At 27.4% G+C, this 20,705-nt stretch overlaps 1 protein-coding gene across 1 annotated transcript; it reads left to right on the top strand.

Moving 5' to 3' along the window:
* The first annotated feature begins 12,347 nt into the window (after window positions 1–12,347).
* LOC129314676 ((-)-germacrene D synthase-like) lies at window positions 12,348–17,073 on the top strand. The gene is made up of 7 exons (XM_054958182.1): window positions 12,348–12,511; window positions 12,838–13,120; window positions 13,208–13,586; window positions 14,175–14,393; window positions 14,507–14,645; window positions 15,975–16,223; window positions 16,757–17,073. Exons 1-7 carry the CDS (start codon window positions 12,365–12,367, stop codon window positions 17,048–17,050), a joined length of 1,710 nt encoding a protein of 569 aa, XP_054814157.1. The 5' UTR covers window positions 12,348–12,364; the 3' UTR covers window positions 17,051–17,073.
* Window positions 17,074–20,705: the final 3,632 nt, after the last annotated feature.

Here is a 20,705-nt window from a genome sequence, read left to right as displayed (position 1 = left end):
TTAGTTTTTCAAGGTGTAATCATCATTTTTTTTCAAAAGTGCCTCTATTGATAATGATTTTATATTTATTGTGGGGTATTTAATAGCGGTAAATATAAAAAGATAGGGTTAATTTAAAAGTAAATAATTATTTTATTGAGAGGTAAGATTCGATTAAAAATAACTTATATTTTTTAATAGAAGGAGTAACCTTTAAATCTTATATCTTATACGATGACCCTTTTTTTTTTTGAAAAATTTTCATTGACATAGAGGATCATTTCGAACAGCTAAACTTTTTTTCATGTATTGTTTATAATTTATTAGAACATTTTAAACAACTTATTGCCCAATTACAGTTTCTAACTATGAGTAAAAGTTCAAAAATATAATTACTTTCATTAAAAAAAATTGAGTCCACACTGCCTTTATTTTTTTAACCCCTACAAAATTAAAATACATTTTAATTTTTAAATTGAATTTAAATTTTAAAATATATGTTTATATTTTAATATAAAGATTTTTATTATTTATTTTTAATTTTTGAACATTATAAATCATATTTTAAAAAACTATGAACTATTATAATTGAAAATTTTAATATTCACAAATTTTTAAAAAATAAAAAAATAAAAATGGGTTTATGCGCCTAGCCTTAAACCATTTGAGCAAGGATTGAATTTTAAAAAATGATAGATTTCAAAATAATTAAACTTATAAACTCTAACCCTTAAGGATTGAGCTTATATGGGCTCCATCTATTCTGTCCATTTTACATCTCTACTAGTGTCAGATAAATTTGTCGTTTTTTTTTTTCCTTGTAAGCACACGAACCTATTAATATCTATGTGGGGATCGGGGATCGTCCATTGGTTGGATTTTGAGTGCGAGATAACGTGCAGGGTCGTACGGACTGGCTGATGACCATGGAAACCTTTTTGTTTTTTGAAAGATAACAACAAATCATGAAATCTACGTAGGTTTAAGGTTTAACCGGGTCCATCCTCGTAGCTCCACACACATTAAAGGGAAAACAACTGACACCTGTTTATTTAAAAATAAAAATACTGACACTGAGCTAATCATTAAAATTGTACATAAATCTCACATAATATATTTAAATATTATAAGATAAAATATTAAAGAAAAATGATAATTAAAATTGCCAATCAACCTCTATGTTATTTAAGTCGGTCATGTGGGGCCTCAAAAGAATTCTCAATTTTTTGCCTGGATATTTGGCACAAAATTGTGATTCTTAGCCTGTCAGTGCTGCACATCGCCACGTGTCATAACATGAATCGCTAAACTAAACAAAAGGTCAGATTGTTGGTCAAAAAACAACAAAAGGGTCAGGTTTTTGCAAAAAAAAAAAAAAGGTCAGATTTTATTGAGTATACTAATAAATTCGTAGCCGCAAAAATTTAGAAACACCCTTAGCCTGAGCCTATTTTAAGAACGTGATGAACATGCGGGAAAGGCAGGGGCCCAGCCCATGGTGTTATATATATATATATATATATATATATTTTTTTTTTTTTTTCTTGTATAGGTTGTAGGAAGAAGGCTTGAGATTTAAAACAAAATTATTTATGAGATATAATATAGTGTTATTTATTTATTTTCACATAATTTTTTTAAGCGTTTTGGACCACAAAATCAAATATTAAAATTTTGCGATCAAATAATTTTAATATTTTACTTTCATCAATAGATGATATAGCTATTTTATTTAATTTATTTTATAACATGATTGATTATAAATAAAATTTAAGTAATTTTAGTTTTAAAATTTTTTTTCAAAATAATGCTAAAAAAGAAAATAATTATTGATTATGAAAGGCTATAAGCAAACATTTTACAAGCATAAGGCGATAGCTTAATAGCCAACATTATAGGCAGCCATGCCTTTATTGTTAAAATGGAAGTTAATTTTAATTAACTCACATAATTTTTTTAAAAATAGTTAAATTAATAATTTTATTTGAAATTACAAATTTTGATTAAATATAATAGAATCATTTCGAACAGCTAGACTTTTTTTATATTCTGTTTATAATTTATTAGAACATTATATAGAATTTGTTGCCCAATTAAATTTTCTGACTATGAGATTATTTAAAAATTTATTGACAATAAATATTAAAATTTAAAAAATATAATTAATTTCATAAAAAATATAATTTCTGACCATGGGTTATTTTAATAAAATCCACAAATGTGGCGAGTTTGGTTCTAATTGAAATGAAGAGATCATCGAACCCAACAGGAGGGAGGGGGCGCGCGCAAGGGTTGTTGAATGGTTTGAACAATTATGGAGACAAGATTCTTGTTTCCAATTTTGTGGATGAAAAATAATCACGTGATGATGAGTGCTTCTTCGGTAATTTTTTATGCCAAATTTAACTACTTATATTAAGAAAGGGTCCCTTATCATTAAACTTTCTAACAACTAACTTGGAATTTCAATTAGTATTTTTTAGTGATTAACGTTGAAAATTGGATGACAAGAGACAAAAATATTCTTTTATCATTTCTCACTCATCATTAATTGTAACTAAGGCTAAAAGAATAAAAATAATATATATTTCTTATGAGAATAATGATTTTATTAAAATATAAATTATTGTTAAAAGATGTTTAAATTTTGGAATGGAGGGAGTATGGTTGTTAAAATATATATATATATATATATATGAGATAAGAATAAAGTTAAAAACTTATTTAATTTTTAAATAGAGTTAATGAGTTTTGAAATTTATCTTATTTTTGGTGAAATATATTAAAAATGACTTATAATTATACTATATGAATATATATAACTAATATAATATAAATATTTTAACACATTCTTATTCAATTTTTAAAATGTATAATTAATATAAATGTGTGTTTTCATTTTTTTTAAGTTGTGATGCCGTTCAATATTTCATGGCATACAAATTATCCATTATCATTTTGTAATAAACATTTTTAGTATTATAAACCGTCAATGCGATAAACTTTTGTGAGAAAAAGCATTTTTCATCTTCTTGTGCAAACTTGGCCCTAATTTTTAGAGAAAGGGGAGGGGGGTTGGGGGGGGGGACAGGTGTCCTTAACATTGAAAGAGGTAAATTTTTATGAAAGAGCACAACTTTGCAATAATATGAGCTTAGTGAGCTTAGTGCAGGCGTGCATTTATATATGTAGAAACCTTTTTAAAAATTTTGAGAATAGGGAGATATTACATACTTAATAGATATAAAATGGAAGTGGAACTTCTCAGGTCGAATTCAAGCTCTCTCACACTTAGACAATTTAACATAAGAATGAAAACCCATATATTCAACAATGAAGAGATGAGAACCATGAAAACGACGGCAACATGGCTAACGAACATCAACCCATGGCATTTCAACAATGGAGAACAGAGGGGAAAGTCTGAAAATAATAAGTCATGGTGATCAGGAGAGTTTCGAGTGAAAGGGGAGTGATTTTCTTGGAGGAAGGGAAAGTTTATAAAAATTCAAGACGTTATAGATTTCGATTCTAGAAGTAGCTGAAAAAATTTAAAAAATATCTATATAGTGATTATTTTAAAATAAATGTTATATAGTCTTTATAATATACAACGATTATTCTTAAATAGCCAAGTCCAGTATATAGTCATAGAGTTAAAAAAAATAGAAAATAATTAGTCTATATAAAGATTATTTAAAATAATTTCTATAAAGTTGTAAAAACTATTTAGCAGTTTTTTTTCAAACAATTGCTGTATATATTTTAGGAAAAAAATTTAAAGAAATTGAAGATTATATAATAATTTTTTTTTGGTAACTGCTATGTAGATATAGAGATCATATAAGGTTATTTAATGCAATCGTTATATAGTTTCTCAACTCTAATTTTGCCTCAATTGTATAACGGTATTTTAAATAATCTTTGTATACAAAGTGTATATGCTATTTTTTAAATAGTGTCCCTAAGCATGCATGTTAAAAAAAGCAATATGCCTCAATTATTGGGTTGAACGATAATGGACACGAGAATCAATATTCTTGATTCCGTGGACGAAAACAAGACAAAGTTTAAAAGTTTTTTTTTTTATTCTTAACATAACGTCAAGTTGTTAGAGTAATTGATTTTATTTTTCAAATTTACCATTTTTATTTATTAATTGTTCTTAATTTGTTTCTTTTGTTTTTCGTGAGTTTTAGTTTATTTTCATCTCCTAAAAAAAATTCCAAGACAAACTTTTCGATTTTTGAAAATATAAAAATTTGGATAAATATTTTTAAAGAGACCGACAAGGGAGGGAGCTCATAATGAAAACTTACGCCTGGTTAGATTTTGTTTTGAAAAAATGTTTTTTATTTTTAAAAATAAAAAATTTTGGATAAATATTTTTAAAGTTGTTCTTTTTTTTAAATGAAATTATTTTAGAGTTGTTGTTATTTTTTTAAAAGTACACTATATTTTATTATTAAAAATTATTCTTTATTATGACCCATCACTATCATAAGCCACCATCAATGATCATTATCAGCTACTTTTTTGGTGATGAAATTATTTTTAAATTAATATTAATAAATAGATTTTTTTGGTTTTGTCACGAAAAATGATGATGAAAATTGTATTAAAACATAGAATTTTAAAATAGAAGAAGCCAAACACAAGATCGAACAAGCCTTTAATTACACAACTTTTTAATAGTGAGAATTGGACCTGAGGTTCCTATATCACAGAAATTCGCACCTAATATTTAATATATTCTACATTGATTCTATGGACCCAAAGGCCCTATATGCAGATATTTTTTTAGTGAAAAGATTCATTTATCCCTCATTTAAAATGTATAAATTTCTTAATTACATGTACAACAGAATGCTTGTATATAACATAATAAACTCTATATATTAATAACAAAATGTTCGCTTGTTATATATGCAATTCACGTAGTTTAATTGAACAATAATGTATAATTTTTTTAAGTGTATGAAAAGTAAAAAAAAAAAAGAATTTCCTATATGTGTATGTGAAAAGTTTATTAAAAATGATAAGAATGAAAAAGACTTAAAATAAGAGTCGGTGGCTGAAAATGTATTTCCTAGATGTGTATGAAAGAAGAAGAAGAAAAAAAGGGGTCCTCATCATCACGTGTGAGCTATCAGCTATATTTCATAGATCTCATATAACTTTAATTCTCTCCATTGAGTTATCAGCGACAAGCCAAGTTTCGTCCCTCACAGCCACAGATTCATCATTGAGGATTAATCACTGTAAGCTTATCATGATTGTTTTAATTATTAGAACAATGAAGACCACAAATGTTCCTAACCTCTCATCACTTCATGTCGAACTTAACAATTTTTTTAATTTTAAGTTTTAAATCTAACTGTGTGCATTTATTTTTTATGCAGTTTGAGAATAGGTCATATAATACATGCATCGATCGATTGGCAAGATTTTTTATCACTATTATCAAAATCGAATCGAACCAGCCGATCCAACTGATTGAACCTGTTATAGGTCCGATTCGATTACACCTGAAAACAACTTTTCCTGAAAATCGCTCATGAATTGGTAGAACTGACTGCAAACAGACCAAAACCAGTAAAACTGACAAAAAATCGATTGAACCGACCATGTTACTTTTATATTTTTATTTTTAATTCATATTTTTAAAATATAATTTATATATATCTATACCCAATAAGCATGATAAAATGAAAAAATATGTACGAATTATGTATATTTTAAAGTTATAGATTATAAATTATGAAATAATTATATATATTTTGGATGAAAATGATGTCATAAATTATAAATTATCTTGTTTAAAATTTACATATTCATTTTTCTTACCATATATGATTTTTTTTTCTATTTTAAATATATAATTTTTAAAATATATCAATTTATTTATAACCAATTGAACCCCAATTTAGACCACGGTTCGACCATTGAACTGTGAACCTATAACTCAATCGGTTCAATGACTGATTCGGTTTTCATAAAATTGGTTTTTATAATATACATACATCACGTGTGGTTACACTCTTGCACCTGTGCCCACACACTTATATTTATCTAATTACATTTATAAGTCACTTTTAATATGTTTAATTGAAGGTAAGAAAAACTTTAAAATTTAAAAATAAACATTCACTTTGTCTAAAATATAAATAAATTTTCAACCTTGCCACTGTTAATATATATGCTTTAATATTGTATTTTTTTATCAATATTTAATGGATGGTAAAAATTTGTGATAAAAATTTAACGATGTAGCTTATAAATAAGATAAAGAATATTGTATATATAAATATATTTCTCACACGCATGCACTTCCTCTGAATCATAATATAAATAATTGCTAACTAACTTACGTTTCTAAAAAAAATTAGTTAATATTTTAGTTTCCTAAAAATATTCACATATTTTCATTTATAGCATTGAGTGGAATATTTAAACTACCTTTATTAATTACATTAATTTCATTAAAATAAGGGTATAAATGTCAAACAAATATAAAATTTATCTAATATTTATATTTTGGATCAATGGGTGCTTTTAAAAAACGACTCATATTATGATTTGAAGAGAGCATCTCTTAACCACACTCAATAGTCCCTCCTACGTACATATACATTAACTTAAGACGATGCGCACACAACAACCATGTCAAGTGGTAACACGGTTATTATGATAGTAATACGAATAAATTTGAACAAAAGAATACTTAATATGTGTAGGAGATTTTTGTTGTTGTTGTTTTTTATAAACACACGTAGCTATTAATACGCATGACTGCAGGGGATCATACTACTACCTTCTTATATATGAAAGAAACTACGATATTTTTTTTATTTATTAGCACAATTACAAGTTTTGATAAACATTTATCATATTTTTCTTAAATTGTTCCTCATGAAGTTAATGTTTATTTTCATCAGACAAATTTATTTAATTAATTATAGGAATAATTTAGTCTAGTTTTTAAATTTTTAAACATAATTATTACACTTAATTAACTTTTCAAAACTATATGAGTTAGTTATTTTCTCTTACTTCCTCCGGATCACAACATAATATATCTTCTAAAAGATTTATTTAGTTCAAAATATAGGATATTGATTAACTTTTATAATTTTTTAATTATACTTCTATTTTATTTATTACTCTTTTTTTTAAATGATGCATTAAAATTTTAATTAATGGTACATTTTGGGCAAGATTTACATACTTATCCTTATATATTTAATATATTTTTATTCAATTAAATCAAGACTTGTAAATTTTAATATGTGAAGAATATTAATAATAAAAATTTATTATAGAATAAATAATCTATAATATACACATATGTATTAATTTAATTGAAAATAAACATATTAAATATATAAAGGTAAGTATATAAATTTTTTTAATTTTAATTATTATTATTAAAGTATTTACATAAGATATTTAATGAGGATAAAATTGGATAGATATAATTTTTTTAAAAGAATTAAAATTTCAACCAATATTTTTTTCAAAATTATAAATCAGTTATTAATATTTTATATCTTAATATGGAGGGAGCATATTTTAAGATCTGGAGGGAGAGACAACGACCGGGTTGTACGGACTGGTTGATGGTCGTGGAATTCTTTCTCTTCAAAAAGACAACAAATCTAGGAATCTAGGAAGATTTAACCGTAATGCCGTTGAGATGGAGCGAGTTTTTTAAAAAATACTGAAAATTAGACTCGTTATTAATTAGTTAAGTCATCGATTCAAAGGTTAATGCTTAAAATTATAATTGAATTATAATCAAATTGATAATAAATAAAGCATGCATTTTATTAAATTGATTAAAATACTAGTTCAATAATTCAAGTGTTTTTCCCCCTCTCAAACACCACGCGTGTTTAAAAAGCACTATTTCTTTGACACACACATTTGTGTGCCGTTGATGTTTCATTGCTTTGTAACAAAATATTTATTTTTAATTAGTAAATCATACTATCAAATACCATGTTTGAAATGGATTAAAATTCATATAATTTATTCTGAAATAATACTCTTTTCCTTCCATTTTATAAGATATTATTCAAAATGATATGGTATCACAAAATGTTTTAAAAAAAAGATTTCATCAATAATAATTATTTTAATATTGCCTCTCATTATTTTATTACTTAAATAAATTTTATTTCCTCTCCCTCTCATTAATGGGAAGTATTTTTAAAAATTTACAAAAAATTATAAATATTTATAAATTTAATTGATATATATAATTTATAAAAAGTACTCCCTCCATTCAAGAATGTAAACCATTTTTTGAGAAGTTAAATGGTAAAAAATATAAGGCATTTTTAATCTTTTGAGTATTTTATAAATTGAGAAGGAGAGAGCAGTGTTTTTAAAACTGGATCGGATCATATGGTCGGACCGTTGATCGATTCGAATTCTAGTGTAATTCATATGAGAAAATCATTTTAGGGTTGAGTCGGGTTGGGCTGTTTCAAACCGGTGGTGGGATTGGGAATTGAAATCAAGTTGGGAACCGGATCCAGTTTTTAAAAATTGGACTGTTCAAAAAAATTTTTTTATCAATTTTTTTAAAAAATGACTAATTTTTTAATTATTTGATATTATGTTGTATCATATGGCTTGTTTAGTCATGATAAACTTAAAATATTTAATTTTTTAAAGTTAAGTAGCAATTTCATATTTATTTCTTATATTTAAATTATTATATACATATATAATTTTTTAATTTAATTATTACATTACCGGTTTAGCCATTGACCTAACTTGGTTAAACCATACAAACTATGAACTACTGACTGTTTCGGTTCAATATCCAGTCCAGTTCTAAAATATTAAGAAAGAGTGATGCTTTTTATTGACGTGTGGTAAGATTATAGAACAAGTGCAAAAGGCAATAATATTGTTGTTATACTCCCTCCGTCCGCACTTTTAAAGAAGTTTTTTTGCCTCAAAATATAAAATATTTGAGTATATTAAAGTTTTATTAAATACATTAATTTTAATATTACCCTTTCTTTTTTTATAATTAATTTTCATCCTTTTTCTTTTCAATATATTAAATAATAAATATTTTTGAAAGATTATATTTTTATTTTAAAAAGATAAGATTGTTATGTGTATTTAATGAAGTTTATTGATATGTGAGATTTTGTCTAAAAGTTTTTTATAATTTGAGATAGAGAGAGTAATACTTATTGATATTGGTACAGCTTATTGTAGGAGAATTATATATGAATCTTGCGTAATATATTTAAATATCATAAGATGATAACTTAACAAAAAATAATTAAAATTGTTAATGAAAGCATGTTATGTTGGCCTCAAAGTAATTCTTAATTTTTTGGCTGGATATCTGGCACAAATTGTGATTGTTACTTGTCGTCCACTCAGTGCTGCACATCACACGTGTCATGACATGAATCGATAAACTAAACAACAGGTTAGATTTTTGAGTTTTCTGATAAATTCGCAGCCGCAAAAAATTATAAAATATCCTTAGCCTCCGCCAATTTTAAGAACGTGATGAACATGCGGAAAAGGCGGGGGCCCTGCCCATGGCGTCACACACGCACACATATACAGGCCTGTTTAAAACGTATTTTAAGAACAGTTTTTTATTTTTTAATAAAAAAATAAAAAAATTTATTTAATAATGTATTTTTAAAAATATTTTTTTAAAAAATAAAATATTATTTTAAAGAATAAAAAATAAAAATAATTTTTAAATGTTTTGTGATTATTGTTTTGAAGAATAAGGGAGAATGATAAAAATATTTATTTTTATTATTTTTTATTCTCATAACATGTTTTATAGAATATCAGTTTTCAGAACAATAAAATAAAAATAGTTTTAAAACAGCTCCATACATTTCTTTGGAAGGGTTGTCTGAAGAACTCTTGAAATCTAAGATAAAATTATTTAAAAAGTTTAATATAATATTATTTATCTATCTTCATACCACTTTTTTTTTCCCATTATAGAAGTAGATATTAAAATTTTGTAATCAAGTAATTTTAATATTTTACTTTTATCAATAGATAATCTAGTTAATTCATTTAATTTATTTTATAATATGATTGATTTTAAATAAAATCTAAGAAATTTTAATTTTGATTTTTTTAAAAAAATAAAGTTAAACAAGAAAATAATGATTGGTCATATAGGCTATAAGCAAACATGTTTTAGGCCTAAGACACTATCCTTAATGGCCTAACATTATACCGAGCCATGCCTTTATTGTTAAAATGTAAGTAAATTTTAATCAACTCACATAATTTTTAAAAAATTAATTAAATATAATAATTATGTTTGACATTAAAAAATTTAGATTAAGTTACTTCATAACTTATAAAACAAGTTTGTTTCTTGAAAATAAATTTTCATTTTAAAAAGGGCATTTTGAAAAAAATATAATATATAGTATTTCATGAATTTTATAATTTTATTATAACAAAAAATAAATTATATGATACTTCCTCCGTTAAAAAATATATTTTTTGAGAAGCTAGATGTTAAAAAATATAAAATATTTTTAATTTTTTGAAATGTAATCATTGACTTTTTTTCAAAAGTGCCCCATTGATGATGGCTTTATATTTATTGTATGATATTTAATAGAGCTAAACATGAAAAGATAGGATTAGTTTAAAAATAGGTAATAATTTTATTAAAGAGTAAAATTAATTAAAAATATTTTATATTTTTAAATGGAAAGAGTAGTTTTTTTCTATGTTAAAAGACAGAGAGAGTATGTATATATATATATATGTGTGTGTGTGAATACTGTATAGAGTAAGGTAATGGATAGGCTTCGAACTAGGCAATGGTTTCGCATGTAAAGTCTCAATAATTCAGTGTACATCTCAGCATATACTGTGTTATATATCTATATGTTACTTTATTGAGGTAGTTTAAAAAAGAAAGAGGCTTATGTTTTTTTTGTATAATAAACCTTAATTATTTTCATTTGTATGGGCTCCTCATTAAGAAGGAGAAAGTATTACGTAATACCTATTTTTATATATTTGGCCGTTTGTTTTACTAAATTGTTATAATAATATTTATATTAGGAAGTTTGTAAATGTGATTATAAAATTAATAGTCGCATGCATATGAATTTTTTTTTATTTGTATATGAAATCCAGTTTAGGTATATATAATCAATTATATATAATTTTTAGATCTTATATCTTATACAGTGACTTTTTTTTTGAAAAATTTGCGTTGACATGTATAGGATCAGTTCGAACAGCTAAATTTTTTTATATGTTGTTTATAATTTATTAGAACATCTTAAACGATTTGTTGCGCAATTACAGTTTCTGACTATGAGTAAAAGTTAAAAAATATAATTACTTTCATGAAAAAATTGCCCCCCTCTTTTCTTTTTATTTTCTGCTGGGTGGCCCCATGTCTCTTTCGGGCCCATGAAAAGATCAGTGTGGTTCTAATAAAACCCATAAATGTGGCTTTTCTGGTTCTAATTGAAACGCAGAGATCATCGAACCGTTGTGTAGTCTGTAGGTTAAAAAATTTAAAAATAATAAGTCTATATAACGATTATTCAAAGTAATTGCTATAACATTGTAGAAATTATTTAGCAGTTTTTTTTAAACAAATGCTATATAGATTCTAGGAAAAGAATTAAAAAAATTAAAGATTATATAACAGCTTTTCTTGATAACCGCTCTATAGATAAAGAGACCATATAACAGTTATTTAATATAGGATAAATGTGGAAATTTAATTATCAACCATTGTTTGAGGACTATTAAGTAACCCATGCTTTCAAGATAACAGACGTTTTGTCAATGTGCGACCCACTCGGAAGGTGTAGGTGGCTGTACCACAGACCCCTCGCGTGGACCACTTGAACAGTTGACTGTTCAACCTCGTCTTGCATGGCATGTGGTCTGCGGCGTTGGGAGGAGAAGCCTCAATGGTTTGAAAAATGTTGGGCTTATATTAAAGACCAGAGGGAGTAGCTGAGTCTTGAGAATATACATACTAGTTAAAATAATTGGTTTGAAAGTCAAAATAAATTATCATTTCGAATTAGTCATTTTCTAAATTTAATTTAGTAATGATGTCATGTTTTTTATATAGTTATTTGATTGGGTTAGTTTTGAGCATAATCAGGCTCAATTGGGGATAACTATCTCAAAAATATGAACCAAAATCTCATGCTTAAATGATAATATCCCTCCTTGACTAATACCAAACGCTTGTTGGTGTAATGATGTCATGTTAATTATTGCAATTCTCACAGTAGTGTTCAACTAGTCCGATATAGCGATAAAAGATTTCTATAAATACCAACACAATCCAACGTTGTTCTCCCATGAAAAAGAAGAGGGATACAGAATGGCTTCTGTTGCTGCTTCGACATTAGTAATTGCTGTTCCTTCTTCAAAAAAACATGCCAATGAGTCCCACATTAAAAGGAACCGCGCAGATTTTCACCCTTCTATTTGGACCGATCATTTCCTTCAATTAGCCTCTCACTCTTCTTTACTCTTCTATCATCATATATCTTCCTGCTTTAATTATTCTTCCTTCTTCTGCTTTCTTCCTTTTTTAGCATACTGTCATTACCTATATCTCAGAAGTTATATACTTAAAGCCAAGTTATTTGAATTCGATCATTATTATTATATCACAGTTTCTAGCTTCACCCAATGTATTATATGCTCAGTATAGTGAACCTTTGAGCTTTTCCGATTTTAGCTCAGTTTTTTCCTGAAGTATTCTTATAAGTTCTTATCCGTTAATTTTTTTTTTACATCATATTTGATTTTTTTTTTTTTTGACCTTAACATACTGATCCGTGTATATAGGAAGCTGATGTTGAAACGGTGCAGCACATTGAAGCACTGAAAGAGGAAGTGAGGAAGATGCTTGTTCCTACCAATGAAAAGCCCTCCATTTCTAAAGTTGAATTGATTGATTCAATTCAACGCTTGGGCTTGGGACACCATTTTGAAAGTGAGATTGAACAAGTGTTGCAACAAACTCACCGCCACTACGTTCAAAACGGTCAACTCAATCTTGATGCAGACCTACGCCTCCTTGCTTTGCTTTTCAGATTATTGAGACAAGATGGGTATTTCATTTCACCTGGTATATACATATATTCTGCCATAACCTTATAATCAGTAAAAGTACATTAAATTCTTACCCATTTGTGAATATATGTCTGTAAACCAGATGTGTTTAACAAGTTTAAAGATGAACAAGGAAACTTTAGTGGGAGAATTAGGAACGATGTGGAAGGAATGCTGAATTTGTACGAAGCTGCTCATCTGAGTATTCACGGAGAAGACACCTTAGACGAAGCAATCACTTTCACTTCCACTCAGCTTCAGGCTATCAGTAACACTGTTGAATCCAACACTTTTGTTGGTGAACAAGTCCATAATAGCTTAAGGCAATCTCTCCACAGGGGATTGCCACGGTTAGAGGCTCGAAAGTATATTTCTATCTATCACTTACATCCTTCTTACAATGAAGTCTTGCTAACCTTAGCAAAATTGGATTTCAATGCCCTTCAAAAGTTACACCAAAAAGAAGTTGAAGATATTTGTAAGTAAGTACCCTCAATCCTTAAATTTTCTAAATGAATTACATTTTGTAGTTGATTGTAATTTGAAGGTTTTCTACTTGTTATAACTCGATTGATCAAGTGCTCTACTATACATAGAGAAGAAGAAGCATTATGGGGTGTGGTAGGCCGAATCAAGACTCTCTCTTAGTGTTCCCCCTCCTGCCCTCACATGGTGGAGGCGGGGCCCACTTTTTCTTAAAAAAAAAAATGTAAAAAAACTGGGCACCCCCTCCGTGTGAGGGCAGAAGGGGGAGCATTAGGAGAGAGCCTCCCTTGTGAAGGGCTCATGTTTCTTTGACCTCTGTTCCACATGTTTCTTTATTGTTGAATGTATAGAGCCCAGACATGTTATATATAGAGTTGGTGTATCTGGAAATTCATTGATATTAGTCAAAATGTAAATTAATCTAAAAGTAGCCTTGTCTCCACCGTTACTCTTCGCTTGTTTGTTATCCCATCATTTTTAGGTGATCGCTTTCTCTTTCTAACAATAATAACTGTTTCAAATATAGAAGGCCATTGAGGTTAACTTACCTTGTTGTTGTAACTATAATGACTCTTGGTGGATAGGTGGTGGAACAGCTTGGATGTGCCAAGGAATCTATCATATGCAAGAGACAGGGTTGTGGAATGTTACTTTTGGATTCTTTCGGTTTATTTTGAGCCTCAATACTCTCTAGGCAGATTGATACTCACCAAAGTGATGGCTGTTTTTTCCCTTATTGATGATACTTACGATGCTTATGGAACCATCGATGAGCTAACCATTTTCACTGACGCACTTGAGAGGTATATATACGTACATATCACACTCAAAACTTACGCTTTTTTCTTCTCTTGTAATAGTTTTGATGTTTTCTGATTCAAAGTATATATGAACTAATCAATAATCGCTTTATAAGATGGGATATTTGCTGCTTGGATGATCTCCCAGAATACATGAAGTTACCTTATGAGGCACTATGGAATGTTTATGATGAAATGGATCAATACATGAAGAAGGAAGGCAGAGAATACAGTCTTAACTACGCAGTATCTGAAGTACGTGACTATATAAAGATTTGCCTTTTATTTATGTTCTTTTATGCTTTTGGACTTACACATACTGGTTTCATATTCTGAATTTTCCATTTGTGGTTCATGTTGCTATCATTTCTATTTTTCATTTATTTCCTATCCAACACTTACTTTTTTTTAGACAAATTAATTCCCAACATTTACTTATTTTTTGCTTTCGTGGATTCTATATAAGATTTTGTTTTCAGCACACCCATTTAAAAAAAAAGAAGCTCTAACATATACCTTGCGAAAAAAAGATTAAGAGGTTTGGCAAGCTTGTAGTTTTACATCAAAAGGTGAAATGTTATAGAGTAATATGCACAGAATTTAATTAACAGACTCGGGTATTATTGATCGCAATCTGTACGTAGTCATTATGTATGAAAAACTCAAAGGTGCAAATTTGCATTAGTAATTGTGATGACCAAATTTCTATTAAGATGGAAAACAAACAATCAATATTTTCAGAATTGGATCAGATATTGAATCAAAAAGGTTAACGTTTCACGGTTTGCATGGTTCAATCAAGTTGGACTAATGGTTGAACCGATGACGTAATAATTACTCCCTCCGTCCCTATATATAAGTTATCTTTTAAAAACTTATTTTTGTCCCCAAATATAAGGAGTGTCAATGATATTTTTAAATAATTAGATAATTTTATCCTTGTCTTGAAAAATGAAATAGATCATTAATTGTATGTTTTTCCTACCACCATCATAATATTAATAATGATATTATTAGGGGTAAAACTGAAAAATCATTGTGTTTTCATGTGAGTTTAACTAAATAACAAACTGTTATCGGCATGTGAGATTTGATTAAAAACTCCTTATATATAGGGACAGAGGGAGTAAATTTAAAAATTTATATATGTATATACTAATCTAAATATGAGAAATAAATATGAGATTGCTGCTTAATTTAAAAATAAAATTAAATATTTTAAGTTTATCATGACTTAACAAGTCGTATGATACAACATAACATTAAATAATTAAAAAAATTAGTCATTTTCTAAAAAACTTGATAAAAAAAAAAGAAAAGGCTATTTTTTTAAATAGTCTGATTTTTAAAAATCGGATCCAGTTCCCGATCTGACTACTGGTTTAAACTTGCCCAATTCGACCCAACTCTCCAGACGATTTTTTTAGCTTGACCGGTTGACTGCTGGCCATCCAGTTTGCTCTAAGTTTTTAATCATTTCAAACAATGTTAAAAATTTTTCCAGAAAGTAATAAAGAAAAGCTCTTACACACACATAAAAAAGAAGCAAAAGCGGTTATTCATGAAGGCACATGTTGATGGCAGATAAAGAACGTGGTGCGAGCTTTCATGAGAGAGGCCGAATGGTTCAATGAAAACTACATACCAACAACAGAACAGTACCTCAGCACAGCAATGATAACTTGTGCATTTTCAATGCTCTCAACAATTTCTTACTTCGGCTTGGGACATCTTGCCACGGAGGACACGTTCAAATGGGTCACAAGTGAGCCTAAACTCGTAAAAGCTTCTTCACTCATTTGCAGGGCTATGGACGACATTGTCTCTAGCGAGGTATACTTACATATATCAACATATGTTTCACTTTTGTTTTCTTTCTTTCTTAGGCACATATATAATTAAAAGGCTTAATGAGCAATTTCATCTTTAAATTATAAGTTCAGTGGTATTTGAAATTCTAAATTCATTTTCAATACAATGTTCTCTTCAACTTTTAAAAATGATGCAATGTGGCTCCTACCATTAACAAAAGTTAACTTTGATTATTAGTTTACTAAAAATTATATTTCAAAAAATAATATCAAAAATTGCAGATAATGATCCAAAATTAAAGAAAAAGACCAAGTAAATTTTTTTGGTTATTTTCTGTAATTTTTTGATCAAATAATGATTAAAATTAATATTTGTTAATAATAGAGGTAACAATATTACATCGTTTTCAAAAGTTAAAAAATATTTTATCAAAAACAAGTTTAGAGTTTTATCACTTTTGGACTTTAGGGGTAAATTTACTATTTAATAACCCTCATTAAAATTAAGATCATCCTTTAGTAATTTTTAAGCGTTTTGTATGTATACGTTCACAGTTTGAGCAGAAACGAGGGCACGTTGCTTCGGCCCTGGATTGCTACATGAAAGAACATGGGGTGTCAAGAGAAGAAGCCATTGATGAGTTCCGAAAGGTTATAAATAACACGTGGAAGGATATGAATGAAGAATTCCTGAGACCTTTCAAAGTGGCGAGGCCTTGTTTGTTGCCAGTTCTAAACCTTGCTCGTGTCATGGACGCCCTTTACAAAGAAGATAATTACACTCATGCTCAAGGAATCATGAAGGATTCCATTACAGCTTTACTCGTTGATCCTGTGCCAATATTATGAGCAATGTAATATATATATATATATATATATAAAACCTCGTTTCCTTGAAGTTTGTTCTGATATATTTAGTATCCTTTGTCCTTACACATGAGTCCAAGCAGAAGGATAATGAATAATAAAATTAAAAGTTTAAGAACAATTTCACATTTAAACTATATGCTTAAGAGATTCTAACTCATTTTTAATATAATGTTTTCCTTTAACTTTTGACAAATGCAATGTCACCTCATCGTTAACAAAAGTTAATTTTAACTTATAGTTGAAAAAAAATACAAAAACAACATGAAAAGCTATAAAAAAAAGGACCAAGAAAATAACATAAAAAGATCAAAATTACAGACAAGGAATTAAAAAGTTATAAAAAATGACCAAATTATGAAAAATGATCATTTCTGGATCATTTTCTATAATTTTTTAATAAGCTAAAAGTTAAAATTAATATTTATTAATGGTAGAGACAATATTATATCATTTTGAAATGATAAACTTATAGTTTAGGGATAAATTTATTATTTAACACTAATTATAATTTTTCTAAGAGTGGAAGGAATTAGATCCGTAAATTATGTTCACTTGTATGTTTCTCATTGTCCAATTTTTTTTAATTAATTAGCCTAAACGTTTTTCTTAACTCCAACATTTTTTTTTTCCAAGTGCAAGTCCATCGCTTTTCCCTCCTAACAAAGTGGTCGAAAAGGTGACACATTGCTAATCTATAAAGCACCTATATACTTCAAAAACAGAGATGTATCTGCATATGATATAGGACCCCACTAATTTAATTACATACTTTTAATTATTGAAATTTTCTTGAGAGACCAATTTGGAGACAACTCCATCCATTTTCAAGTGGGCTGGTTACCTAATTTTCCCAAATGGTTTGCCCAGAATTTAAAACTTATTATATGTTATTTCAGCAGTCACATTCTCAATTTGTGAAATTATATTTTTACACTTTTATTTTTTCATAACTAAAGTACTAAATTCACACGTAATTAATTATGAACTCTAGATGAACTACCAATGAATATCAAGTTACCCCCTTGGAAATGGGTTGAATGACACTAGGAAACAAATATCCTTCCTAAGTGAGTTATCTAGTTTTCTAAGCAGTTTATTTAGAATTGATTGTACACGATTGTAGTAATCTCATTCAAAACTTGTAGAATTAATTTGAACATTCTGTGTTCTCACAATTGAAAAAGTACTAAAATCACATAGAATCAACTATGAGTTTCAAGTACTTGTGAATATTGATGTTGTTTCTTCTTGTGTCTTCAATAATCGGAGATTTGTAACTGTAATTAATGACTTAATAGGGTCTATTAATTGTCATTTTTTTCGTATTCTTAACTTCAATTAGTTTAGTTTTATTAACTTAACCCTTGTTTTGGTTAACTTAATCATGCATCGATTATTCTTAATAGTTGTGCCATTTGATTTAAAAGGATGAAAACGACAGTCAATTGAGATTTGAGTGGGTATTGTTTTGGGTGCTTCTTATAAGTACCATATCATAGTATTCCAGATTGTTTAAATCTATTTTGCATGATCTAGATTTTAAATTTATAGTTCTCAACTTATTAAAATAAAATGTTATTTTTTGACAAGGTGATATATAATTTTTAAGTGTTTTTGCCCTTGTTATTTACCTATATAATATGAAAAGAGATAGATCTTCTGATCAAGTGATTGACACAATGAAATAAAAAATTTAAAAACTCATTGAGTGATTTTAATGAAAAAAATAAATTTAGTTTTTTGTGTATGTAAACAAAACTTTGTATTTATGAACTCATTGATAATCATAATAGATTTGTACCGGTCTACTGATTCGTTTTAAATTCAAAGTATTGTTTTTTCTCATTAATATTTCCAAAAGAAAAATAGTTTGCAAGGCAATACAAAAAATTATATTTGTTGGGCTAGAAATGACAATAAGGTGTGTTCCAAATTTTCAGCATGGCCCCAAATTCGTAGACTGTGTTTGACGGATGCACACAATATCATATGTGGGCCCACTTCGTTGACAAGTGAAAAATGTAATGGCCCCACTTCAGCCTTTTATCCTGGTGTATGCTAACTCCAGTAGAAATGCAATACCAAAAAAAGAAAAAAAAGAAAAGAAAAATGACGAAAGTAGGACGCCTAATGACGGGGCCGAGAATGGGAGAGTCTGCCCCAAATGAGCTCAGACTAAATCTCATTTATTATTTTTTTAAAAAAATTAAATTTGAAATTATAGTATCACATATTCATTATCTAAAATATAAATTAGTGTTCTAAAATTCAAAATAAATAATATAAATATCAACTTTAAAGTATGGATAAAAATTTGAAAATTTATATTTAATTTAAGACTTTAAAATATCTCAGTTTTTTAGAATTAAAATAAATATGAGCTTAAACCATTAGTTCAAATTTGAGCATGTTTTTTCAAGAGCTAAACAAGTCAGCTTTACAAGTCATTTCATACAAAATGCATCAGTTTTCAAAACCCGAGCCCAAAAAAAAAAAAAAGTTTAAATGGGAAGTTTGAAAGGCTCAACTTATATTCTCCATTCTACCCAATGGCATTTGTTGTTAAAAAGAAAAAAAGAAAAAAAAGAAGGATAATGCAAGTGTGATTTATTTATATATTTTTTTGCTTTCAGCTAAAGTTGGCCTCCCCACCACTATCAAGTATGATTTTATATATATATATATATATATATATATAGTTTTCCTCCGTGAATCAGTATAAAATAAAATGAGAAAAATATCATGATGTGTTGTCATCTCTTTTATTTTGTTTACACGCGCTAGCGACCCACCATTTGTAATCGAAATTATGATAAACGAGTGTAGATTGAAAATGGCTTATAATATTAAACAGACATATTCTTTTAGGTCTCTATTATTACAAGGCCCTTATAACAACTTTATTGAAATCAAAAAATAATAGTTAAATTATTAAATATATTTTAAAATATTTTTTTAATTTTATCCTTATTAAAAATAAGAAAATAAATATATGAGCCATAAAATTAAATTTATAATATGAATAAAATTGAAAACTGATTATAAATAATCCTCAATGACTCCATGTGCCTGGTATTAAGGATAAAAAAATCATTCTAAAAAATATCCTATAATAAATACAGGAGAGAGTATATAATATTTATATACATAACAGTCAGATATTATTGAGTGTAGAATGAATTTATAGCCATATAAACGTGAAAAATCCTTAGCCTTAGACTAATTTATGAACGTTAAAAAAATGGAGGTAGAATATTCAAAAAATAAAAAACCAGACACGTAATTAGATGATTCCAATCAAACTTGTGTATAATAAGCTGCATGAATTTGAATTATTAACCTATATATATATATATATATAATGCAAGTGGAATATCAAATCATCTTGTTCACATGGCCATTGCTTTAACATATAGCACCAAAAAAAAGTGGACAAACTTGGTATAAATATTTTTTTTATTAAATGGTAAATTTATTCTAAAAGTTTCACCAAATATAACTGATATCTTTAACTTTTAACTAGCACAATGTTGTTATAAAAATTAAAAAATGTTTGCACTGTCGTTCTATATTAAGGCTTGACCATTAAAGAAATAATTTTGACTAGAATTAAAGAAAAATTTTGCCTCAAAAT

Source organism: Prosopis cineraria, unplaced genomic scaffold (genome assembly GCF_029017545.1).
Source record: "Prosopis cineraria cultivar Desert tree isolate PC_DT_omini unplaced genomic scaffold, ASM2901754v1 PC6, whole genome shotgun sequence".
Classification (NCBI taxonomy): domain Eukaryota; kingdom Viridiplantae; phylum Streptophyta; class Magnoliopsida; order Fabales; family Fabaceae; genus Prosopis; species Prosopis cineraria.
Note: the sequence above shows the minus strand (reverse complement) of the source record. Positions and strands in the feature narration are given on the sequence as shown.